The sequence below is a fragment of the Poecilia latipinna genome, unplaced genomic scaffold (genome assembly GCF_001443285.1).
Source record: "Poecilia latipinna isolate Pla-1442-1.1 unplaced genomic scaffold, P_latipinna-1.0 Scaffold804, whole genome shotgun sequence".
NCBI classification, from domain to species: domain Eukaryota; kingdom Metazoa; phylum Chordata; class Actinopteri; order Cyprinodontiformes; family Poeciliidae; genus Poecilia; species Poecilia latipinna.
The window spans coordinates 36,929-64,658 of record NW_015113420.1 but is presented as its reverse complement, the minus strand read 5'-3'; the positions used below and the strand labels follow the sequence as shown (position 1 = coordinate 64,658).

The window sequence follows — 27,730 nt, the reverse complement described above, 5'->3', positions numbered from 1 at the left end:
AGAAAAAAATGATGGCCTCCGCCTGCGCGTGGGGGGGGGGGGGGGGGGGGGGGGGGGGGGAGAAGAGTATCAGGATGCGTCCCTCAGCCTCCCGTTAGCTGCTGTCAATCATGTCTCAGTGGGTCCAAAAGAAGACGGGATGACAGAGAGCCGCCCTGAACTCATTCTGTCTGAACTGTTTACCCACATTATAAAGTTGTTTAATCCAATCTTTTTATTGTGAATCTTTTCTCTAATTACTGCTTGAACATTCAGTCCGAATCAGAGTAGGAAAAAGTTAATTTTTTGAGAGATTTTCGACACCATGGGAGAAACTACTAATGCATGTTGACACTACGGATAACTTCAGGCTGGTGATGAGTTGGCATTGAAATAGTTATCGGTTCCAAGAAGAGACTTAGAGCACCTCCTTAGCTTCAGTTGCAGTCCCCAATCAATTTCGCTCTCGTATTGCTCGCTGGAGTAGAAATGAGAGCGATTCCACTTTCTGATCACTAATGGAGCCAAGTGATTACAAGAGTTTTATCAGATTCGCAAAGCAAGATGTGATTGCAGAGAGCAGAGTGTGCTTCCTCCTTATTATTGTCATCTTGTCATTATCTTGATTTTTACTGTAGAAAAACATGAGAAACATGGAACAAAAGTAACATGAAGTATTTAATCCACAGTGCCTTGCAAAATTATTCATAAGCCTTCAACCTTTACACTTGTTGTTTGCACGTGTATCCAGGATCTTTAGTCCAACATCCAAGTAGTAAAATTCAGTGAAACTAAATACCTTTTTAGAAGTAATGTACTTTGAAAATGAAGTATAACTGTGTGAAAGCGTCAGAGGGGAAAGGAGAGCTGTCAGCATCATGAAGACACATCGGTCATAAATAAAGCTGTGGAGAATTTTTATTAAAAAACAATAACCAAACTCAGCATTTGAAATTGGAAAGAGCAAGACATGGCCGGCCACACAAATGATACAAGCAGTGATGAGGCCCATGATAACTCTGAAGAAGCTTCAAAGATTCACAGTTCATGTGGGAAAAATCTTTATTGTAAATTCTATGAATTTGCCCTTTTTGTACGCGTTGAAAGACGAAAGCCAACGTTGAAAGAAAGCTACGTGAAGTCCCGTCTGCAGTTTGAGTGGGGGAAACAACAAAGAAGGTGCTGTGATAAGATCAGGCCAAAATTTATCCAACAGGGACTTAGGAAGCTGGTCAAAGTTTATGGGAGGTAAATGGAGCTAAATCCAGCACCAAAAAGTATGTTCAAGGTGGCATAAATTATAATAAAAAATAAATCGTGCTTTGGTTGAGGTTCACCTTCCAGACAGACATACAACCTTAGACAACCAATTTGTCCTAAAAGAAAAAAAGCATAAAAATATATATTTTTAAACAGGATCACTAAGAGAAAATTACATTTTAAACTGAATTTTAAATGGTGCTAACTAAATTCAGAACAGGAAAAACCCACAGCAGGCCAAACTATCAACATTTGATGATAAAAGTGAGTAGAGCCTAAATTGCTAGGGGTTTCTTTTGCTGCATAAAGCCTCAAAGGGAATCAGACATCTTTCATGCCTCTGCTCCATCTGTCTGACCCAATTAGTTTCTCCGGACAGGTGAGCAGAGGCAGGATCGAAACATCGAAACGGGGAACCTTCGTTGACACCTGGTGTGGTGAAGAGGGCAAAGTTTAACATGTTCTTCTTCACTCTCATGAATATCTGCACCTACACACCTTGATGATTCGACACACACACACACGCACGGACATACGATGTCGGGCTCTTCTGTTTATCCCAACCCACTGTCCGCATACACAGAACAACAAGTGCAGCCACTCTCCCTCACTATCTTTGTTTATCCTCTTATTTCTTATTTTGCTGTCGAAACTCCTACTGCTGCTCGGGTGCTTTGCAAGGCGACGGTTTGCCATGAAAAGAAGCAGATAAGATGGAAGATGCTGCTGCCAATAAGAGATGTGAAATGCTGAAAGGTTTCCACTGTTTGTGGGTGACTGAATGAGCAGATGGGGAGAAGGAGGATTTGCAAAGAGAGAGAGAGAAGCCATTATTGAACAGTGAAGCAGGAAAATTGACTCAACCTTGAATTTGATGCATTTCTCCATTTACTATTAGAGATGCATCGATCAGAAGATTTCCAATCACTTCTGTGTCTTTCAGTCACTGGAAATTAACAAATTCAATAAAGTCCTCCAGATTTTTTTGACCTTTATGCTTCAAATGAAGGTCCTGGACCCTCTGCTACTGAGAGACGATTGCTTGCTCGAGGCGTGGATACAGTTAAAGTTTTACCTAATTTCAATCGCGGATATAATGCTCACGATGAAGTTTATCTGAAGTTGCCAGCGCTGTAAACAACCATCCTCCGGTGCGAAAGGAGAAGTGCTGAGCTGAATGAAATGACTGTTAATGTTAATTACTGAACGTCTTTGTTCACTTGCTCTGCTTCCGATGCCAAAACTGCAGGAGGAAAATCAAATCAACATCATCGTTCACAACTTCTCCTGTTCCCTGATTGGCCCGGTTGAAATTCTACTAAAGAAATCAAGCTCAATGGGAGAAAGCATGGACAGGGCATTGAAGGAAGATTAGAATCAAGTGCAATTGCGTAGAAAAGCAATTGCTAGGCTAGGACAGAGATATCACTACAAATAAAACCCGACTAAAAATCCCAGCAAGATCTAGAGAAACTCATCCAGGCATTTATCTTTAGTCGCACTGATGACTGCAACAGCGTCCTTATAGTTCTGCCTAGAAAATCAATCAGACAACTGCTGCTGATCCAGAACGCTGCTGCCTGTGTTCTGACTAAAACCAGGAAGATGGAGCACATAACACCAGACCTAAAGTCCCTACACTGTAAAGCTCCCTGTAGCTCAGAGAACAGACTTTAAAATACATCTGCTGTTGTTGTATCAAACTTCCAGACCCCTCAGGTCTTCTGGTTCTGGTCTGCTCTGCATTCCCAGAACCAGAACGAAACATGGAGAAGCAGCATTCAGCTTCTGTGCACCACAAATCTGGGACAAACTTCCTGAAAACTGCAAAACAGCTGAAACACTGAGTTCCTTTAAATCCAGACTTAAGACACACCTTTTTAGAGTTGATTTTGAAACATTATAAATGAAACATTGATAAACATTCTGGTGTGTAATAATGCCATCAGACAAAATGTTATGTTTGGATTGTCGACTGTGTCTTCTATGACTATATTTTATGATGTAAAGCACTTTGAACTGCCTTGTTGCTGAAATGTGCTATACAAATAAACTTGATTGATTGATTGATTGATTGATTGATTGATTGATTGATTGATTGATTGATTGATTGATTGATTGATTGATTGATAAGATATGTCATGCAAGATGAGTTGCATGACATATTGCTTTCTCGAACTTTACATCGACATTTTCAGCTGTCTTCATCATCTTCAACTACTATAATTAGCACGAATAGCTGTCAATTGTTTTCCAAGCAGACCCTGTTTGCTAACTTTGCTGCTGTCAGCACAACCTATTAGCGTGTAGCTGTTATGCATTCACTGATCAGTAGAAAGGGACCATTTTTAGTTTTCAACGACTCCATAACACATCAGGGCTGGTGAAGGAAATAATCGGATGATTTTAGTCATTGGTGTGTTTAAATTATGTGGATCACAACAATGTGAAAGTTGGGTTTTGCTTAAAAACTCAGAACTTTGGGGTTTGTTTGAGTATGTGTGTATTATTGAACATCAACTGTGGGAGACCAGCCAACCTACCTTTCATAGTCCCCGTTGCAGAGTGCTCTGACAGGGATGGAAAAGGGCTCCCACACAGGATTCAGGGTGTTCTTCACCACCTCAGTCTTGTGACAAATGGTAAACCTGGAGAAAAAGATCAACAGAAACTTACAACCCTGGAGGAGCACAGAGCTTCAAAACAAAACCAGGACCTAGAAAGAATCTCTCCACAGCAGCTTTGCTGTGTTCGAGACCAATTCTGTCCGCATGCATCTGTACGCAGCCGAGTTAAAAGAGGCCTCGGTATGAAATCTTTTGTACTCGACTCCTTTCATCTTGAATCTTTACGCACATCAGCCTGGCTTTAATCCCAGCACAGAGAAGCAGAATCCAGATGCAAACTCACGTGCCATCCTCGTTACTTCTATAGAAGACCATGAAGGGGTCTGACTTTCCAAAGAAGTCCTTTTTATCCAATTTGTTGGCACAGAACTGCATGGTGGCATAATCCTACAAAGGAAAAAACCACAGCGAGAGTAAAGGACATTGTAAATCCGTTCTTTTGCCTGTGTCCCTCCTGTTGTTTGTTTATACATGCTGTTTGCCAAGATATAAAAGCACTGAAGCACCAAATAACGGGCAAAAAATGCCAACTGAATTCTAATAGGAGCAGAGCAAAACCAACCACTGGGTTCTAGTTTGTGAAAATGTACAAATGCATTCATTACCATTTTTTTTATTATGCAACTCTTGCATCGAAAATACCTTTTGTGCTCAGTATAATAATAGTAACGATGTGAGGCACAGAAACGGATTCTAAAACCTCGTACATGCAGTAATAGGCTGGGAGCTGCATATGAGGCTACAGCCAACAATACACCAGAAAGGCTGGTATTATTATAATTATACTCATTTAGGCACCGATTCATTGTTCATTGCTGGATTAAGGACAATCTCTTTGCCTCCCAGCTCTCTTGATTCCTGATAGTTTCTCTATATTCTAAATATTAGTTTGCATTCCAGGATGATAAAGTGTTGGACGCTTAAATGATCACATGAGGAAAAAAGTGACCTCATTGATGGTCACTAACAAACTTCAGCTCATCACTATTTAAGCTTTGATAAGAAACCAGTCAATTAATACATTTCAAGGCAGGTAAAATCCTAAAAATGAAAGTTTTGTCTTAAATAAGATATATTTCACACACGTTTCACATAACTCTGGTGTCACCTAATATTTTTTTCTATATTTTTGAGCATCATTTGGCTCTTTTCAGATAACGTCAAATTAAACCAGACATATTTATAATTGCTACCACTTTAAAACACTCCCATACCTCTGACTTTGTGCATGTGTGACGGCTCAATGTGGATTCTTTGTTCAGCCTGACTACTAATTAAACCCAATGAAAATTACATACAACTGAATATGTCATTAATATCATTTTAAAACAGGTAAAAATTGACCACAGTGGGATTTTTCAACACCATCAGTCAGAATGAAAAAGTTGGATGAAACTTCTGCAAGACACACTTTTCTGAAACGTTCCCATATCATCAGCCAACAAAACTATTTTCCTCAAAGTCTTGCAGGCGTTTAAATATTTGTTGAGATCTTCAGTGTTATTTTTTTAGCTCAATATTTTTCGCATAGTAACTCTCCCATGGCTGCTGTTGTCTCTTTCTTCTTGTTGAGTCACAGACAATGAACTTTTACTAAGACAATAAAATCTGCTTTAGATGCGACTCTGGGTTCTTTGCTGACCTCTTTATGAGACATCTGTGTACCATTAGAATAATTTTGGTTGGCCGGCCGCTCCTGAGAAGATTTATTAGTGTTTAATGTTTTGTTTTCCATTTGTGGATAATGTCTCTCACTGGGGTTTAGTTACGTCTTAAAGCCTCAGAAATAGTTTTACAACCCTTTCAAGAATGATGAATGTTTTTGTCTATTCTTCAGTTACTTTAGATCGGAGCATGCTTTGAGTTTTTTGACATTTCTTAGACTTTGTCAAGTTTTCAAATTGTTATTAGGTTACTGTCTAGTAACGTCTTACTAAACGGTGGGTGTGTCCAGTGAAACTGAACTTAGCTTTTAAAAAAAAAGGCAAATCAAAGTTAATTCCTAATATTACAGGGACCGATTCCTTTGTCATTCATGGTTACATTGGTTTGGATGGGTATTTTTCTCCCTTTATAAAGTGAATCATAATCTAAAAATGGTATTTTGTCTGATAACATTTGTTTGATGGTCTAAATCATTCACCTGTGACAGATAAGCAAAACTGAAAAAGAAAGAAAAGAGTGCACATTATCTTTTAAGGACCTGCAGTTTCACTATTTCAATTGAATAAAATAAACATTTTATTATCATTGTGATGTATGGGTTGCACTCGTATTTCTTTAAGACACGCTGGGAAACATTCGAGAATAAGTGCTTCTTGCATACAGGGATGTAAGAGCTGCTATTTTTACCATGCACGTCCACAGGCTTCTAGCTTTTGATGCTGCTATTTGATCTGAATCAGCAATGTGCTGAACACGGCCTCTATCGATTGCTTTGACCCACATCAGTGCGGCACGGTCCGTCTGTGACCTACCTCACACTAACCCCTATCATATCCCTCAGACGCAGACGCAGCACCGACCCGACTGCTCTGTTGAGGCAACTGCAGAGAGAAAAGAGTGAATTCCCATCCTGCACGAAAACACTTCGGAGTATCCTGCTCAAAACGAGCTAACTTCGTTATCTTATTCTTTTGTTCCAATAATAGTTTTTGATTTTTCAAATCAGCACAGATTATGGCGTAATAGAGAAAAGCTCATTAAAACAGCCCATGCTGTCAGCTGAAGTGGCTGCTGTTCATCTGCTTTCATTTCCTTGCGTCATTTTCAATTATTATCATCGTTTTTTTAAACCACCAGGCAAAAACGGTAGGGGGAGTGCTGATAGGAACCAAACCTATGGAGAAACCCACTGCGCTTTTTAAAACCTAAACTATGTCAAGCTGTCCCTTGGTGGCTTCTCGCAAGAACATCTTATTTCACATGTTCCCATTTGGTCTATTTATACAAATAATGCAACATAGCAAAAGAGTTTGCTTGTGTCGGTTGCCGAAGCCCTTTGGAGCTGTCCAAAACCCACCGTGCAACAACCCTGATGCAACCTCTACAATCAAACTATCATGGCAACAGTGCGCCTTAAGCCCTCATTAGGTGCAAGTAACACATACCCACTTTGGTGCTGTGCAGTGTTCCCTCATTAAGTGAGGGGAAAAAAAGCAGAACATTCATTTCAGCCACTGAGGTTCAGCAACAGCAGCAGCAGCAGGGGAATACAGAGTGCAGTCTGCATGCTTTTCTCTGCTTTATCCAGATAGCGCCGCACAGGATAAGTGGCAGAGCGATGCTCCCTGTCAGTTTCCCCAAAGTGGGGCTCTCCTTTCAAAGGGCCACAAAGCAAGTCAGACAAAACCTGAATGCATGTTACATAAGCTTCCATGGCGTCTTCAGGACAGCAGAGTGCAGTGAATCACCCGGCGAATCACGTGCCAAAGCATTATGTGGACATTAACGCAGCTCTTTTGTGTGTTTCACGCATCAATCCATTTCCTCTGTTTGCATTTGTCTGTGATGAATAAAAGACAGAAGACGAGCATTTCTGCAAATGTGAGGATGAGTTTGGTTCATGAAAGCACAGAGCGACATTTGACTATCTGAATTCAGTGCAAAACTGGAAGTATTTGCATAAGAAAAACACCTGACATAATCATAATCATTCAGAAAATAGGATTTAGTGCAGGGATATACAGTAATTCATGTTTTTATCCTCCATGATTGACTTTCTGGTGTTGCTTTATTCATAAAGACAAATGGATACAACTGAGAGCAAGCCTCCCATAATGCAGAAGTATTCATATTCCTTTAACGTTTTTACGTTATGCAACCACAGGCATCTTGGGGGATTTTATATAATCGATAAGCAAAAGCAGTAAATGATTGTGATGCAGAAGTAATAAAAAGTCAGCATTTTAATACATTTTTTGTAGTAATAAAACTTTGGAAATTATATGTAGCCAACTTTACTGTGATACCACGAAATAAAATTCAGTACAACCAGTGGTTTCAAAAGTCACCTAAAAAAGTAAATAAAACCTGTGTGAGTAATTAACTGTCAGTATAAATGCAGCTGTTCTGTAAAGGTCTAAAAAGTGTTTGGTAAAGTTTCAAATTGGGGTTACCTTATGAAACAATTTTTATATAATACACCGAAACATTATTGGTACATTATAATGTTTCAATAAAATCCCAAACCTAAATCCAACTGAGAATCTGCTGTAAGGTTGATGTTTAAACACACAGACCGTCAAATCTGACTGCATGGGTAAAATTGGTAAAGACATAATTCAAAAGACTAGAGGCTGTTAATGTACCAATGATTTATCTAAAACAAATCCGTACAAAATACTATTACATTTTGGGCTTAATTTAATGTGACAACATTTGAAAAATTGAAGGGAATACACACATTCCTTTTCAAGGTGGCGCTGTTGTTTGTAAAATATGTATGAATTATATCTCTTACTATGTGCCTAATATTTTTATTAGCAATATCCTTGAGAATAAAGCTAAGTATCTGCTTTTCTACCATATGAATCCTGCATTGAACTTTCCTTAAATTCTCTACTTGCTATGCCTAATCCATTTGTGGTGTGCGCACTGTGGTTTCCAGCTGGAATATGCAAAGAGGTTTTCTTAAAACTTAAACCAGAAGGAGCTGCAGAGAGACCAGGAGGAAGATCTGAGAGGAAGCCAACCGCCGCTCATATGTACAGGAGGAAACGGCAGCCAGGAGGAAGTCTTTGATCCATGCAAAGCCTGTTGCTCTGTCTAATGATACCTGGCAAATTCACCACAAAGGCTCAAGCCAACCCTGCAGAACTTCCCACTCCGCTCAATTTTTCCTTAAATAAGAGCTGCAGGCAAAGCAGTACCTCAGCTGCCGACTTATTGGTCACAGGCGGATTAATTGATAAACACCGTCCAGATGGACGGCAGGAATCCTAAGCCATCGCATTTTGGTCATGTGGGACATCGCCCGACAGCAGCATCTTCACATCTACTTATCTGTCTTTTATTCTAACTGCGCTCTCTCAAGCTGCCGAGGTAATAATGTCTTTCAGGGTTAAAAATCTGTGCAAACAGGGCAGGTCTGGAGTGGCGCATCTTTCCATCCCTAATTGGCCAGAAACAGTCATTTGTACCGGTAATGATCATTTGCATTTATATTACTAATTCGCCTCCTGAAGAGGCGCTTTGCACTGATGTTGCTAACCACCATCATTGCAGACGCAACGCACCTCACGGAGGGCCCTTCAATGAGCAAGAGCGCCGACACATGAGCGTAACAGGGCAGCTTATAGTGGCAGGTTCATTATCTGCATCAATCTGATCTGCCTCTTCCTAACAGAAGACTATTTAAAACAAAGTCAGACAAGTCAAGTCAGGTAAAACTGCAGTCAAACTCCATGAAAGTACAAGTGAATTAACATAGCTTTGAACTCTCAGAGTATTACACGTTATGTGGTGCAATAAAACACGTATATGGTCACTTAGTGGGTTACTGTACAGCCTCTAAGGGAGGCCCAGTAGTGCTGCCCAGAATATCTTACTGCTCTCTGCTGCTATGCTGGCACAGCCATAATGCTGTTATTTACTATCTTCATTTGGCACTGAGGAGAGGAAGCCAGCGAGTATTACCGGACACTGGTTATTAATGTGGACTCGTGGATTAACACCACACAGCAGAGTAAAGGCCCAATTTAGTGATTGGAATAAAGGCGGTCTCATTAAATAACAATTCATGCTTGTAGCATACTCACTAGGTACACAATTTGCAAATGACAAACGCGTTCGCTCGGCAACACGGCGTATCCTGCTCATTTAATGAGAACATTTATGATACGATACATCTCACCGACGGCACAGATATGAAACATCCCGCTTCACAAAGGCGTGTGGGCAAACATGCATTCGCACCACTTTGTGTGTCATATTAAAGCCTGATATGCCTTTGTTTAGGTGGACGGATAAAAAAAAATAAAATATCTCATTTATTAAAAGCATTTATTGTAAAAGAAATTAGAAAGTAAACGGGTCAAAACTTTTTGGACTTACTCTGCAGTTTCCAAGCTCTTCAGCTGATAAGATTATGGTTCCACATGTCTTCCCAGGTATGCCCCTGTGGGGGGAAAAACAAATCATTTAAACTTTTAATAAAAGCAACGATCCACTGCGCACCCTTAAATTTTTATCGTAGCACAATCTTCCCAACAAATTCTTCAGAGTAAAATCTGACATAGAGTTATAATTTCCAGGGACAGGTTTCACTTTTTCTTGTAGTTCTGACTTCTTTATTCTTTTTTTGTTAAAAAGTTTAGGGATTTTTTTCCTACACATTATCGTAAATTACTATTACCCTAGTTCAGCTATAATTTTGAAGCTTTTAAGAGTTGCTTGTGTTTATCTTCGACTTATCTAGCAGCAAATCGAAGGGTCTCTGCCCAGATGTGTTTTCATATCTCACCTTGTTCAGGGACTTTCTTGTAATATGTCAGCTAAATAATATACGAGTCAATTTATACAGATTTATTGCACATTTTTCTAACACTTTTATGAGGTGACTTGCCATATTTCAGCACTTCATGCACTTGTGAATAATATGTGAACTAAATTTAAGTGAACGCAGAACAAAATGGATTTTCAATTTATCAATCATACAGTAGCTCTCCCGCTGCTGACATCCTGTCATCTTTTTAGAGTAAAGAGGGAAATTACATGCAAGTCCTGCTGTGGCCTTAGCTGGAGTCCAATCATTAAAAGGTCAAACTTGCTGCGGATCCTCGTCAAGCTGTGACAGCTGACGTGGCTGTCACCTAACGCTGGATTCTGTCCGTCTGAACCAGAAGCAGTTTGTCGCTGCAGCAACAGAGGCTTGCGTTGCAAACAAAAGCTCAAACTTTCAGCATCTAAACATTCAAGAATGGGTTAGACAAAGAAGGCCATTAGGAAAGCAAGAGTGCTTTTCTCCCTGCACAAGAAATGTTGCCGTTCCTGCTGGTTTTACAGTTCCAGCTGATTCCACTGCTGTTTCTCTCAATATCCAGTCCTGTAAAACATCTAGTAAAACGCACCATTAAAGTAAATCAGCTCTCTAAGGCGTCGAGTTTGATCAATACCTCTACATAGATCCTGCATCCAAAGGATCCAGCTTTAAGTGCTGCACTATCTTTGTGGAGGAAATGTGTGAAGTAAGGCAGCTGTAGTCGGAGGGCAGACATATTTAATTCTCCCGCTCTATCTTTTAAGGTCCGCGGAGACTCCACTCAAGGTGAATTAACTTTCCTTGAATTATCGATGTTTCGCTCCTCCGACCATTCGCACATCAAAGAGTCCGTAAAATGCCCGGCGATAAACCCAGTAAACACAGCAATAGAGGCCAACTTATCTCCTTATAAAATCAAAGCAATGGCCAGCACTCCCATCAAACCGGGAATTAAAATCAAGTGAACGTTCAAGAATCGGGGTCGAGACGAACCACTCTGCCGCTGATAAGTGAGCAGGTACCAAGGGGCCGATGGTCTTTTAAATTAGTCATGGATTATTGAACACCACGTTTTCTCCGGCGCCTTCTTGTTAAAATGTGAAGAGCAAGCACAAGCTGAGCGCATAAATAAGTTCCTTATTTGCTGACGTGTCCGGCATGTGACTCTTTGCAGGTTTCCTTACGAGATTGGACGTTTGGTGATGTGAAAGCTCTTGCACTAAACAGACCTCATTCTCTCCACATTCATTCACTGACAAAACTTTGGGGAGGAAAACGATGATGATGATGATGATGAAACGGTTTGAAATGCAAAGAGGTGGTCTTGCTTTCTGTTCATGAACAGGGTGAATGCTAAGAGGAGCTGAGGGAATCTACGCAGCTGCACATCGGAGCATTTGAATATGTATTTGAATCCTAACCCTAACCCTAACCCCTAACCCTAACCCTAACCCACATCAGAGCAGAACATTCAAGAACAGCAGAAAGTCTACGCATCGAAATGTGTGTCTGCAAATGTCTAAGCTCACTTTCTTAGTAAAAATCCCGATTCGTGAAATTTGGACATGGGACAAAAAATAACAGTAAATCATGAAGCAGTTAATATATACTTTAAGAATCAAGAAGAACGTACCTGAGGAATTGACACCTAATTTAAGGCAGTAATGTGTTTCAGAAGGTGCCATAATTTTGAGGCGCTGCAACGCTCGACACCATTTGCATTGCTCCATAATTCATACAGTCACTCCTGTTTGCACCCAACAGACTCTGTGCCATATGGTCCTGACCAACCCAATGCAAAACACCAACGCGCACAATGTTTATCGATTCCGCCTGAAGGCCTTAGCGTGCCTCGTGTTTACACTCGGAGCAGCTTCACGTCTGCCGTCACCTTTCAGAAGAAATTCACGACATCAAACAAATCCTCGCGAGGAAGACAGACAGGAGAAGACAGGGATGAAACAGGACCTCGTGGTACAGCATCGTCCTTCATCAGCAAAACAAGCAACAGGAAGAACAGCTGTCATGCTTGTCAGTAATGCTGAAACAGAAAGGTAGCTGCAGCCGTCCTGACAGGGTCTCTGTTTGATGAAGTGAATCGAAACAGATCAAGCAGCATATTTCAGCTCATTGCAGTCTCCTGCAAAACCTTTTTTTTTTTTTTTTTTTTGAGATTGTACAAAGAAAACTTGTGCTCTCTTTTAGCCCAGCAAGAGCACGAGCATGATAATAGTCATTAATGTTGCAGGTATTCCGGTTCGGCACGAGGCATCTATAATTTTCCCACCAGAGGTCGTTCGCAAAGCAACTGTTATTTACAAAGTCTCCGTTTTCCGTTCCCTGACGGCATGGGGCTGAGATAGATGGAGGTGGGTGAGTTTAAAGTCCAAAGAGGGAAAAGGAAGCTATTGATGATGCAGTTCACACCAGGTCATTAGGATGAAGAATGGTCTTGATATTTAACAGCCCAGAAACGTGTCACGCATACAAAAGTGAGGGCGGATCATCCTCTCGATGAGATGAGTGAGAATCCGACAAAAAGAAAATTATCCTTTCACGCTGCAGTTGTTGCTGGGTTTGCTTTTTTATGTTTGGTTCTGAAATGGAATAAGAGCAAAAAGCATTAGTTTTGTAATTTTACACTCAAGTAGAGATGAGCTTATTAAATATATTGTTTTGTGGGGTAGGCGCAATTGCACTAGGAAATAACAGGAGAAAATGATTTGATTGTTTTATTTTCCTAAAAGAAATTAGTGATTGTTCTGGGCAGCGACTGGATAACAAGCAGAATGTAAACAGAACCGTAAAAAAAAAAACAGTGTTTTATAAGGCTCGACGAGCTCTTTGGGATGAAGCATGTGATTCTGTTTTCTCCTGTTGGTTAAATTAATGTTTTAGATTCTCAAACTAATTTTAATGTTAGACTATTTTTGAGTAGATACAAAATATAGGTTTCAAATTATGGTTTTCTTTTATGGAAGGGGATAAACAATCCAACTCAACATGAACCTCATGTGCCATTCTTGGTGAAAACCAACCTGAGTTGTAATATCTGGGGAAAGAAAATCTCTTTGGGTACAGATTTTCCCCAGTCTTTTATGCCAAATTGTTTTAAATCAGCCCCATTTCACTTTTTTTCCCATGTTTAAGGTGATATTCATTTGGCAGGCCACTCAGAAATCTCTCTTTTTTAAGTATTGTCAGTGATGGATTAGCTGGTGTGCTTTGGATGACTGCACAAGTTTAAATCTCAAACTGATGGCCTGATATATTTTCTGGTACAGAGAAAAGCTGAATTGTGGCATGTAGGTCCTAAAACAGCAAAGCAAGCCTGGTGCATCGGATTAGCACCGTTATGTTTGGCTGCTTCTCTCGTTTGTTTTGTTTTTGTTTTGTTTTTTTTTGTTATTTTCAAACCAGATGTGACAGGACACACCCCTTCCAAAAAGTTTCAGATTTGTGTGATAAGAGTACAGAATATGGATATTTACAATGTTTTGACGGAAAACGTGAGACTCATTTTCTGTGTCCTGTTTGGTAATTTAGCTTATGACTCTCCCATGGAGGCCATTTTTTGCTCAGCGTCTTTCTTATTGCTGAACAAAGAACACCGACCTCAACTGAGGCCTGCAGGGTTCAGATGTTGCTCTGTGTTTTGTGACTTCCTACATTAACCCTCTTGGTTCTTTTGGTAAGATGGCCACTGCTGGGAAGGTTAACCACTGTTCAAAATTGCTTTGTAACTCTTTCTATATTAATGAAGTGATTTGCTTCCAATCACTTCTTGAATTTCTTCAGATGCATCATCATGCTTTTTGAGAACTTTTAGCCTTCTTCATGCTATCAGGCAGGTACTAGCTAAGATATTCCTTAATTTTACAGCTAATCAGGCCTGAGTGTGTCTACTCAAAAAGAACCAGTGAAATGAAAGCAATTGTGGTTAATTCATGACTTAACCAGTGGACTAGTTAGCTTTTACTTTGGGTCAAGTTGGTCTGGATAGCTTTTTTTTCCCCCTTAGAAAATGAAACTATAATTTGAAAAGTTCATTTTTATTTATTCTGGTTATTTTTGTCTGATGCTACAGTTTGTTTGACAATTAAAAACTGTCTGTGTGACAAAAGAAAAAGAAAAAATGGGGAAATCATAACCAACATAGCACTATCATGAAATCAAACCGTTTTGAGTAGATTCAGAGAGCAACAAAAAGGCGACAGCAGCTGATTTGACTTTGTGCCACTGTAAATGTTTGGGGCAGTGGGCAGATCATAGCTGAACAGAATTAGAGAGGGTTCCCAAAACTCTGTGCGGGTTTAAATGGGATTACGCCTCTAATCCCCCTGATCTACATACCTCGATAAGCATTCATAATCCCTCACCTCTACAGGATTATAAAAAAGATGATGAAAAGTGCGTTGACTAATTCTAAATGGCACCAGAGGATACGAGCGGTGGTTCTCGGAGAGGAAAAGAGCGCGGCTCCACTCTGGTAATACAAGATGAGCTCCTGTTTGTGTTTCAGGAAAGGTAACAGCCGGCAGCATCCTGCGTGAAAGCACTTTGAACGTTTGGCAGAATGAGCTCAAGCCAAGTAAGAAGAAAATGTAATACGAAGGAGAAGAGAGACGTAAAAATATGAAAACAACAAATTATGGTTTGTTTGTTGTTTCAGGTACGATGCACATAAACAAATTCATTCCGTTTGTAGTTTTTCTCAAGTTTTCAAACTACAACCACAAACTTGAGATTATTTTAAATGAACTTTAAATAGAACAACTGCAAGTAGGAGAAACTGAAGAAAACCTACATGGTCAGGTAGAAATCTGAACGCATTCATTTGTAATCAGCCCTCTATAATCTGATACCCCTAAATAAAACCCAGTGAAAAAAATCACAGCAGATAGCCAGCGGATAAAATTGTGGATAAGTTTGAAGCAGTTCTAGGTCACAGAGCAATATCCTAACCTTTCAAGGTTTCTTTCTCAGTTCATCATCAGAAGATGAAAAGAACACGGGACAAATGCCAACCTGTCCAGACGTGACCATCCACGAAAACAAGCAGGCAGAGTTAGGGCTGCGTTATGCAAAGAAGCAGCTGAGAAGATCTCGATGAACCACATAGAGCGATATCCATGGCGACAAGAAAACCTTTAGTCAACCATACTAAAATCTGGCTTTTAAGCAGCTTTTGCACGCCACACTTTTCAGATTTATACTTCTACAAACTTTTAAAAATAATAGTCTGTGTTCTACTTTAAGTTTTGCAACATATCAAAATGTGAAAACATTCACAATGTAAGAATACTTATTTGCTATCCTTAAAAAGTTCCTTGCATGTCCCATTTCTTTTTGCGGGTGTTCTGCAAGACCGTCGTTGATGTTTTGATTACATAAATTACACTGCAGCTTTAATTACTATAATAGTGTTTGATTTTTTATTTTTCTTGATTCTAAATAAACAAGGCTTTCATCAACCACCTGCAATCCAGAAATCGCTTGTTTTGGAAGTAAAGGAGAAGATTAGGAGATCCTGTCAGTCATTTGGGTGCTTTCTCGTCTAAATGCAAAAAGTAAATAAATAAATAAAAAAAACATGCTTAGGTCTCAGGGAACACAGCTCTTGTGTTCTCGCTTACCAGAAAGAAAAAACTCATTTTCTTTTAAACACATTGCTGCCACAGGCAAGAACAAAACATTTCTCTGTCTCTCTATCAGAGACCAATGAGTTTTTAAAATTTGTTCTGTTGTTGCTCTTGTAAAGAAAGCTGCACTTTATCCAACTTTCCATTTGTAGCGAAGCGACATCAAGACATGGCAGATTCACTTTTCCTTCACTGCTGTTATGTCAGTATCAAGCAAAGGACCTTTAACCCCCATTTCTGGCACCAGGTAGAAGTAATTGAAGTCTTGGTGCAATGGTTCACCCTGATTCAGTTCACCAACAAAGAGGTTTTTAAACGGTGCAGCAGATTCTGGTTGAACTCTGACCTCCGGAGCAGAATTACCATATGGTCGTGTCAGAAATGAGGACCCTGCGCTCTGAGCTTAGAAGAAATCAGCTAAGCTCGCCTGCTGAGTAAAAACCTTCGCTGCCCTTGCTCGCTCTTGCTCTTAATGCCTCCATTAGCATGCAGACAAAAATCTAATGCCTCACACACACAACAGAGTTTCAAAATCTGATCGCTTTCACCCCTCGAACAAAGGAGGGATATTTTTTTCAGATTTTGTTTCACGTCGTAAGCAGAACTTATGAATCAAGTTAGCAAAGAGATCGCTGTTTTATTTTCCGCAACAAGATAATGCCTAATAAGCCTGCGCTTCACCGGACCATGCTGGCTGCTGTACAGTCAGCACGGTCGAGGTTTTCCACATCCTAAGCAGGAATCCACATTATTGGACTGGGGCCCTTGTTAGTGTTAAGCCTTGGAGCCTAATTTGGCATTTAGTGAAGCAGCAGAATGTCGTAATTGTGTGTGACGTCCAAAGGCAAGGGGGTGTTGGCTACAGTAAGCCGGCTGAAGCAGAATGCAAATTATAACTCCACAGGGAGTGTCAACTGTTTTCAGAAAGTGAGCAATTGATAATTTCATCACACCTAAATCACATGCATAGCTCCTCTCCAGGCCTCTGAAGAACTTGAGGAGATTGTGGTTATGAGCAGAGTTTCCTTTAAGAGTTGCAGGGCAGCATCTCTGTAACGTAACTGGAGAACCTGCTTTTGAGAAACTTGTGGATGGAGTTGGTAGGTTTTCTATCCACAAGCTAATTTGCAAACCCAGTCAGACATACAACACATTTAATTATGGGTTTGATTTGGAGTAAATCTATGAGCTTTTCTTAAACTCATAGATTAAGAAATTAGGCTCTCTGGATTAGGCTCTCCATAGTTTCTTCACAGAGGAAATACAGTGCATCAATCATAAAGCTGCTAAGCGTAATTAAGTCTGTTTATACATCAGTTCACAACTGTGAAAACATGACAAGAAAGCATCAAATTCTGTGGCTAAGCAAGTTAAATAGCTCTTTAAGAATCACTTCAAGAGTTATTATTATAAATACTCACAAAAAACAACAGAGCCCCCCAACTTAAACACAGTTTGATGGGTCTGTATTTACTCTCAAACAGCTTTAAGAAAATAATTTAAAAACTAAAAGTGAAAGGGAAAACATACTTAGATCATCTAATTATGGTGTGTCGGTGAGAAGAGTTGTTACGGTTCACCACCCGCTTCACGCTTCACTTATACTTAACTTGAACCAGGAACATGCAGATGTTTTGAACCCCACAGACGGTTGTTTTTACCTCTTTTAGTGGATATCCAAGCCTCCATTATTCCCACCATGACCTTAAATGCTTCATCATTTAAGTAGAGCAGCTAAACATCTCGATAAAAAGGTAAAATCAACAACGTTCCTGCAACCATCTCTACATTTACGCAGTCAAAAGGACTTGGATTAGGGCTCTTAGTTTGACCAAAAGTGAACTCTTTTACTTCCCACTCATTATTTAAATCTGTGCTGCATTTCATCACAGCTGAAGCACGGCTGCATAGCCCCCAGTCAGTCAGCCAGCTAACACGCAACTTTAAAAGAGCTGCGAGTCTCTGAAGTAGAGATGAGACAAGGGAGACACCATGATTTCAGGGAGTAAATGTGGTTACAGTGAGTTTAACGTTTTATGAGTATAAAATCAACTAATGTTTTATATTCTGTTCTAGTTTTAAGTGGGATATGATGGCGATGTTATGCATTAGGTTGAATAAAAAACCTTATTATAGATACTGTACTTTATCTGCCTTAAGGCTCCAACAGACACCTGAGTAAAATTGCTTTTAATTTGTCTTGGAAGTCCAGATTCGGCTGCAAACTGAAAACCCAACGGGTTCGTCTGACTGATGTGGTTAATCAGAGACGTTCACAAGTGAAGGTCCAAGAGGACGGCGTCGACGGACTAGTCCAAGCCTGGTCTCAACTCTAGATGATGAGTGAAACAATCAAAACTGCATTGCTTGTTTTAGGGCATTTTATTTAACAATTTTTTTAATTTTTTTTTTTTTTGAGGACATGTATTTAACATACAAAACACTGTTTTCAACTGCAACACAAGTGTAAGTCAAAACTCATTCCAGTTTGGGTCCAACTCAAACCTCAGAGATTTTTTTCTACTAGTTTTTTTTGTACGTCAAAGTTAAATCTGAGACTTAAGTCACCATATTTTATTCCTTCAACAGGATCATGGTGGCTCTGGGACCTCTTCCCATGTCAGAGGGAAATATATCCAACCCATTTGGACCAAACAAACCAGAAACCACTTAAGCAATCAAGGAAAAGTTCTGTAATGGCATTGACACACTGAGTTGTCCTGAAAGCTTCTGAAACATTTTGATTTTGAAATGCTTTTTCCAGTATTTTTAACTCAACTACAGAAGAGGTTAAGTAAAGTGATTTTCTGCTTTTGCAAGAACAAACCAAAACTAGTTGCAGTGAAAAAGCAGCAGTAAACGTAATATGTGTGTAAAGGAACACAAAGGAACACAAAGTGTGATAAATGCTGACTTGTAAACATATTTATTTAAATGTGATTATAATCAAATTAAAAAGGCTAAGTCTGTTTTGTTTTTTTGTTTTTTTGATAATTTTCCACTGAAAGGCTTTGAGTTACAGTGAACTTTGACATAGTAGCAAACATGTGTACATATAAGATATGTTGCTTGTTTCAAAAGTGAAGGAAACATTTTAAGTGCTGCTATGTTTGCTTCCAGTCCTTTGGTACTTATTTTGTAGTACCACCAAGTCATATAGTTAATTATTCTAGTGTATTAAATTCTGACTTGCTTTGGGTGTTGGATAAGAAGCCGTTTAGAGAAAATCCAGAAAGATCTTCATCTTTTCGATCTTCACTACTGTTACCCCGTACGCTGCTCATCACTCAGAAACTGTGAGCTGGTGGCGTTTAACATGTTCGCCCTGTAATGTGTCACTCAAAGTTTGTCCTTGAAAAGTCATTATTGATCGCTGCTGCGGCCTCGTCACTCGTGTCAAATCCAGTTTGGATGTAATTGGTTTGCTACCATCAGGAATCGGATGGACGCTGTGTGTTCACTTTGCTTTGATTGAGTGTGGTGAAACAAACAAGTACGCCATATAATTAACTAAGCTTCCTCATGGTTTTGATTAAATATTGGCTTTTTAGCAGGTATTTCATGCTTTATCCATACTCACATAATCATCATCAAAGGGTTTTTTTTGGGTTTTTTTTACAAAGAAAATCTTAGTTCACTTTTAAATTTTTTAGTAAATTCTTCCTGCCGTGAATCAAAATGTTTCCACAGAAAAGAAAAGAAAAAGAAATGTCTCTCATTGACCAGGACCCTCAAAGAGCTGTTACTTCTATGAACTTTGTGAGCTCAGTTTTTCTCTCTATTGAAAGCAGTTCTGCAGCCGGACTCGGACTCGGTATTGGTCTGCTCTCCCAGTCTCCAGATTCCTGCTCATAATGGGTTTGGTTCTGCTGGAGGTTTGCTTTGCTTCAAAGAGAGTCGTGGCCTCCAACTGTGGCCACATGCTTTCGAACTAAGAGGAACTGCTGCCAAGTAAGTAGTCCAATTCAATCTTCTGGGTTTCCTTAAACTACTACCTTTCACCTGGCTTAACAAAATGAAATTGATTGTTGTGCATTATAACCTCAATCCTTGCAACACTGTGTATTCATAAACCCAATTTCAAGTGGCAGAGGAGTCAATTTGCCCCTAATCTCAGTCCCGTAAAAGAACCGGTACAGCTAGGAGAAAGGAGTCCCGCCCCGTATGTTTTTTTTTCTTCTTACCATCTTAGATTTAAACAGATTTTAAGCTGGAGCTTTCCTGTGATTGTGTGAGTTCACTTCTTTCCACCTCAAATATACTCAGGATGACAAAATCTTCCCCAGAACCTTCGAGGTTTAATAAGATCAGATTTTTAAATAACCTGATTTGAAAATTGGCTACATTAACCTCACACTTCTACTTTTCCAAACTATCAAACTTGCTTTCTATTTTTTTTTTTTTTAACCTCAGATATCTCCCAATGGGCCTGGTGATTTTTTTGCTCAGTTTAGTTTGAACCAAGCAGGCTGATGTCTTAATCTCATCTTTATAGTTTCATTCTCATTTAAACTGTTTTATGTAACCCTCCTCCTCCTGCTGAACTCCTCCGTCTCCTCAAGAGGTCTGGAGAGTCTCGTCTGAAGTCTCACGCTGCTGATCCACCGCCACCAGACTCTGGGGAAGCTGTCTTATCCGCATAGCTTCATTTACATCACAGCACCACTGATGCAACATGTCTTGTTCCAGAGAAAGTAAAAAAAAAAAAAAAACATTCAAAATGGTTTAATACGTTTATAAATGCTGTCATATAAAATTACCTCATCTTCACCAGCTTTTCCTTTTGCAGAATTCAACTCTAATAACAGCATTGCCTCATGTAACTTGCTCTGTATTCATTGCACACTGACAGCTCTGTAGTACCTAAAAGGCTGCAATCCTCTAAATAATTATGCATCTGAATATTTTCTAGATATGACCATCCCCGTTAAATTTTCTCCTCTTAATGTGAATCTGAAGAACGTTGTTTGCAACAGTGCAATCCAAAGTTTCTGCTGTGTTAGAAAACTGTGTTGCTGCTTCATGTTTTGCCCATTCACCTGCGTTGTCTCCACTGTTTCTCATGTGTCTGGCATGCAAAACAAATGTTACGTCTGTACAATAATAATGTAGGACTCTTCCTGTCACTGAGGCGCAAATTTCTACAAGCTTTTTAGGAAGTTAGCATAGAGCAAGGATGTCAGGATTTTCCTTTTCGTTGTTGGGCTGATGCAGAGCACTTTATGATGATGAACATGTCATGATGTTTTCCTTAAGTCAATATGAAAATTGCTTGACAAAAGTTAAAGTAGTGCAAGGAGATAAATAAATAAAAAAAAACACCTGTGAACCAAAAACAGTTTGGTGTCCTAGAAAAACTGTGTTCATTTTCCCAATGTTTACCGTTTCACCAAACAATTATTCTGGCAATAGTGTAATTTAGGATTATTTACTCTTATGTAAACTTTGATTTTAGTTGGAGTTTGGATGGAGGGCTGGGATGAATTACAGATTTAATTAATTTATATGTGTTCCTCTACACACACTAACATGTCTGTCACCAACAACCGCATCCCGTTCAAAGTGCCTCAGATGCCCTTTCTCCCTCATTCTGATGCCAAGTTTGAACTTTAGCAGGTCATCTTCACCACGTCTACATTGCTAAATTCATTCAGTCGCTTCCATGGGAAAGACTGAGGTGCTATTTGTGTTAAACTGATGAACAACTTTACATAATAAAGTAGATCAAAATGGTGGCATCATGTTAGCCTGTAATAAGACCTTTAGGTTGCGTTTTATTCTATGAACTTTTTTAAAGGCATTTTTAACCCTTTCATGCAGAGTGGTCACTACATCAACTACTGGCCATCAGCTGCAAATGCAAGAAATTATTTTTGTTAAATCCAATATGGCTGACAGACAAAAAAGCATGCCGACCGACCCGGTCCCTCCTTCTACTGTAGATGAATCTAGCAGGTAAAAAAAAAATACTGTGACATCAGCTAACCCCTAAAGAACAATATCACTGATGTATTTTTCAAATAACGACTTTGTATTTGGAGAAAATTACAATTGATCACCTAAACAAAATAAAATAAAATAACTTTTTTTATGCCTTAAGAAAATAAAAATAAAAATTGGAAAAAAATCCTGACACAAAGAATCGTAATTCATGCAGGAAAGGGTTAAAATAAAAGAAAAGTTTGTATGTCAGTAATCATTTATATGGTCAGTGTTTGACGACCAAAATGAACTCTTATGAATTTGCAAGTTGGAGTAAATCATGTCGCAATGCAAAGACTTCCTCTACAGCTCTGTCGCGGTCGATGAGGAAAGCTGAAATCTTCCATGCGATTTAAGCGGCGAAGAGTTGCAGCGTGACACATTTCAATTAATTTGCTTGACTTGACATTACCTGTCCTTGAGGTGACTTTTGCATTTATGCATAGCGCACCGACGCTGAGACAATATATCTCGTATCTTCAAAAGGAGAGCGTGAAAGCCGTGAAGACAGAGAATGAGGTTTGAATGAGCTAAACGAATAAATAAATTATAAAGAGCACAGCGAAAGAAAAGGGGGTCAGGCCGGGAAAAAAAAAAAAAGAAAGAAAAGAATCTGGCAGATGTAAGGAAAAGGAATAAATGAAGGATGAAGTGTGGAAAATGGAGAAAGGGGAGCTGATGTGCTTCTTAAGCAGGTCATTCGATGCAGTGTGCCTTTGGAGGGCTCATGTAAGCATGACTAAAAGATTTCCCCCAAGTCCCTGCAAAGTGTCGTTCGGTACAGAGAGCCACAGTCAACCCAGAAGACACGACAGGGAGACGGAGCGCACGGCCTATAAGCGGCTGCTTGGTTGTCGCCTTTCACAAAACTGAATGAAAACTCCCAGCAGTGAGCCCATTTTAGCCGTTCAACAGCAGAATAACAGTGTATTTTCCTAGTGGTCCTAAAACGCTACCCAGATGTATTCAAACTTTAATAAGGCAGCACAGTAGCATGTAAAAAAAAGAAACAGGCAAACATGATCATCACTAGCTCAGCAGTAATCAAGGTGCCCCGCTGAAGCTGTCGAATCAATATATCATCCGTCGTGCCTGCCTGGGAGCAGCTGATCCTCCTCGTTGCCTCTGATGTGGGGTGTGAAGCCTAGTTTACAGCACACTGGTGAGCGCTGCCTCTTGATCCTCCTCATCCTCTTATTCAGCACTGAAGGGCACCACGCTTTGTAATCCAGCCCACAAGCTTCTGGCAGAGTTCGCAGCCAATACCAAAAAGCCCCACTTCTCTCAAACTAGCCCCCGACGCCCACCACGAGGAACAGCAGCACCTCATCATTCACAAAAAGAAATACGCGCCGTCTTTCAGACACAAACACAGAAACGAAGGGTTTAATAAACTCTCCTTCACCCTCCAAATAAGGGTCATCACTCACGGAGCCACGGAGAGATCTCTGGGTGTTCGTTAGAGCCGGATGATGTATGGATTTGTTTTATTCATACCGGTTTATTTAAAACTCAGATAACACTCAGTAAATATAAAATCACACTGCTTTTGATGCTCTGTTTACATACACATATTTTGGTAACACTTTATTTGAAGGGAGTTGAATAATTTTTAGTTTCTCAAGTGTCTGAGCTGAGAGGCAGCAACTACGTTTCATCTTTTCGTCAATATGGGCAACACGTGCGAGTCAGTTTCTAGAGTTTTCCAAAATGTTAAAAATTTAGCTTCAAAACTTTTTCTATCACAAGAAACACAAGTGACAATAAACTGATATTTTCCTGCTACGCTGATCTCTACAGACTCAACCTAAACAGAGATTGATTAACCAGCTGATATCAGGTTGTTTTATACTCCCAGGTAGATCTGATACAGATGTACTAAAGCCGCTTCATGGGATTTAAATCATATCTGTAAATCATCATTGGTCAAGCAGCTTCTCTCTTCTAAGAAGAGAAAGCTCAGACAGACACTGCTTTGGAAATCTGTTGTAAATTTTATCCTTGTTTGTCTGTAGACTTTATAATGTCACTTAAAAAAAGTGACATTATATATATATATATATATATGTCTTCTTTATTATTTTGTAACTAAATAACTTAAGCTGAAAAGTGCAGAGTTTGACACATTTGTCTTTAAAGCTTTGTGGACTGTTATTTTATTGCATGATGTCAATGTTAGTAGTTATTTTGTAATACTGTGTGCTGTACCACATAAAGATGAACAAACAATGAAGTAGTGTGTTTTCATTTGACATATATTAATAATACCATAAATATAACCAACACAGAGGCTACATCACAGTCTTTTTCAAAGCAACTTTAGTCTAAAAGTCTCTGTCAGATTTACAATTAAAATTATATTTTTTAGAACATTAAGGTGCAAAAACTCTAAAGATATTTAGTCATGATGATATTTATTCATATTGAACTCTGAAATACATCTGAAGCAGTATCGAAACCTCCAAAGCTTGTAATATCCCTGAACTCTGTATAACTTATTTTTGAAATATTTCCATTTTTAAACTCTAACTGTAGTTTGAAATTTAAATATTCTCTCATCTTTTGCTGGACTTGGTCCCCATTTCACCTGTAGCAACACAGACAAAAAAAAGAAACTTTCTACTTGCTTTTGCTGTTTTTCTTTAAGTGTCAGTGGCATTTTTTGATTCAGTAAAAGGTTTATCAATTCAGTAAAAAGTTTATCAATGTTTCTGACATTTTATCACTGACCCCAAACATAATCAATGCAACTTTATCAGCGCAGAATGGTTATGTTTATGAATGACAGTAAGTAAGAGTAGAAAATACATAGAAGATGAATACATTTTTAAAAATAGAGATGTAATTTTTAGGTTACATTTCTCACCCTCAGTGCTACTTTATGATCTCCAAAATTTTAAAAAAGGCAATAGGGTGTCAGAGCCATGTTCCTCTCTCTTATTTCTATCTCCTCTTTATGGCATCTAGAGGACGGCGTGCATGTTAATGACAGGGACTCCATTGGGGAAGCTCACAGTCATGTTCAATTTCCCATCTCCATCCAAGCACATGAGTTTAATCATAGACCAAAACGCAACTGACTGCAGATGAAAGAGCTTTTCCTCCCGACTCTGTCTTAGCTCTGATTATTCAACAGTGATTTAATTTAATGAAAAGATCAGTTTTTATAAAATACAAACATCTGCTTATCTTATTGGTGTCAGAAGGTTTTTACCTACACTTGGAGAGAAAAGTATGTAACATTAATTTTGAACAATACAAAAAAAAAAAAAAGAAAAAAAAACTACACAAATTGGATGTTTGAAACTTTGTGAAACAGCTTTCGGTATAAATACAAACCATCCCACTTAGTTCTGAAGTGAACTGTGGACCAGTTATGATGTAGAAGGACTGACTTTTATTGTTATTTTTATGTCTCATCAACCAATCAAAACTTTTTACATTCTAGATTGCATTCATCTGTTCACACCTCCAGACATTCACCCACTCATAAACCAAAACACCATTTATGTTTATCTCTACAGAGTCTACCAGCTGCTGAATGCTGGTAAAGTTAAACATTTTTGAGCTAATCCTTAAATACCACAAGCAGTGAGCATGTTGCTGTCACCACGACACTTAACGATTGGTACAGACTCCATTATTTGTCTCATCTGACCATAAAAAATGTTCTCAAGATGAATAGAGGGCACATGTTTAAAGTTCCAGTCAGGCTTTAAGATGTTTATATCGAGCCTTTTTTTTTCAACCAAGTTGGTGTTTCTCAATCAATTCCTTTCATCTGAGATTGACAGTTTGGGTCAGACGGTCGAAACGTGGACAGATTCGCGAGCATCAAACCTGCTTTTAGAACGGATAAAAGGAAGAGAACAGGAAACTCACACTAGCTGCTTCTCCAGACGACTGGCAGGCGAGCCCACGATCTCTCCAAGAGTACAGTAGACCTGACCCAGGAAGTCCTGCCGTGGTGACGCAGGCATGGAGCGGGAGGAAGAGAGACGGACAGCGGCATTCAAGCAGATCACGTGGGAGTAAGAAGGAGAATCAGTGAGGAGTTAGGCATCGTCACAGGCATTTGTACGTTTATATATAATGGCGTCTGAGGCAGACACGTACGTTAAAGTCGTTGGGCTTCCAGGGTGGAGAAGGAGGAGGAGGAAGAAAGAGAAAGACCAGGCAGCAGCAGTGACACAACAGAGCATATCATGGAACAAAAAGACACATGACTCGAAAACCAGACTGGCATCACACCACGAGAAAAAAGAGCAGAAAATGAATATTTGACAAAGCAGAAAGGCAGAGAGGGGAGCCGCAGAGCTGCACAGTCTCAGAGGGAGAGGAAGGGGGATGTGAAAGAGCGCAAGAGAAGGAAAGCGACCAGTGCAGATGGTGTATCTTCAGAGTGTGAGACACAATGCAAACACACAGTGATGAAGGTATCGCATCACCGAACTCCTGTTTTGATACGTAAATGTGGTAGTATGCAAACCAAGTCTATCAAATATATTGTTTACTGTATTGTTTGCGCTCATTCATAAAAAGCTTGGGGGGCACGGGGGGGTAAAACCAACATGCATTCACTCTGTTGACCGTTTTCAAACGTATGCTTCACAATAAAGCATTTTGTCTTTCAGGCAAAACCAGCCTTTCAAAATAAATGCTATTTTGAAAACCTGTAAAACCTCCGCACAGAGAGCTGTGCTGAAAAGCTTTGATGAGGGAGTACAATGCTTAATTTCTCACTTCGGGGAAACAAAGGTAATGAGGCCATACCAGATGCAAATGAAATCTCTGTTATCACTGCTCTGGGGGAGTTAGGTAAAGAAAAAAACAAAACAAAAACAGAAGCAGACAGAAAGGAAAATGAAACTACATTTTGTTAGTCGAAGCACAAATCACTCACTATCGGAAAATATATTTGAGAGATGTTTTGGAAACACAGGTTTGCATAAAACCTAAATATCTGAGCCGTGCACTTCAAATGTAAAGCCGAGTTCCTCATTCACATAGAAACAAAAAAATAAATAAATAAAAATAGTTTCACTTACATGTTTTGCTAAATCTGGACTTTTAGAGTCAATGTCATACCTAGAAAAAGCAAATGAAACAAATAACTCAAGGGTAACGTGCAGAAAAGACAGAAAAGAGACAATATAGGCTGCAATTCAAGATGTAATCAAGAAAAACTTTGTGTATTTTATGGCTGCTAGAAACTGTGCCAGGGGTGATATATGGAAACAGCCAATCAATGCAGAAAAAGTTTTGAGCATCTTGTTAGCCAGACTTAATGTAAAAGTAATTAAGGCTGAACAAACCCAAGCTCCCACTTCTGCAATAAAATAGAGATGAAAATGAGTAGCACTAATTATGAACGGAAGCTCTCTCTCTCTCTCTCTACGTCTTTTCCCATGCCAGTGTTGTATTACAAAAGCATGTCAAATAAATTCATTAAGAGCTTATAAATCCTCAGAGACCTCCAGCTCAGCAGTGGATACATTTGTTAAGTCCACCAGGGATTTCATGTCTAAGAGGTACAAACTTTTTTCTGTTTCTTTTTATTATTTGGAAGGGTAAGTCCTTTTCTAAAGGAAGCGATCACTTGTTTCTGGCCAACTTTGAAACAAAGCGGTACCTTACTGACCCTCTCACTAGTCTGACCTTTTCAAAAGTAAAAAAGCAGGACAAGCAGGGAGCAGGAGTCTGCTTGGATTTAAGAAACGCCGTCTCAGGCGTTGCTTCGCTGACGAGAGATTAAAGGC

General features: G+C 39.4%; 1 protein-coding gene across 2 annotated transcripts in view; it reads right to left on the bottom strand.

Moving 5' to 3' along the window:
• LOC106956280 (copine-5-like) overlaps positions 1-27,730 on the bottom strand; it is a 92,062-nt gene that overhangs the window by 39,602 nt on the left and 24,730 nt on the right. The window contains exons 5-10 of one of the 2 annotated variants that reach the window (XM_015047024.1): positions 27,020-27,059; positions 26,088-26,102; positions 25,854-25,930; positions 9,921-9,984; positions 4,150-4,253; positions 3,783-3,887 (exon numbers count right to left, since the gene is read on the bottom strand). In XM_015047024.1, coding sequence (XP_014902510.1) covers positions 3,783-3,887; positions 4,150-4,253; positions 9,921-9,984; positions 25,854-25,930; positions 26,088-26,102; positions 27,020-27,059 — 405 coding nt within the window. The remainder of the gene's footprint in view (positions 1-3,782; positions 3,888-4,149; positions 4,254-9,920; positions 9,985-25,853; positions 25,931-26,087; positions 26,103-27,019; positions 27,060-27,730) is intronic. The other variant, XM_015047025.1, reaches the window with a different exon arrangement.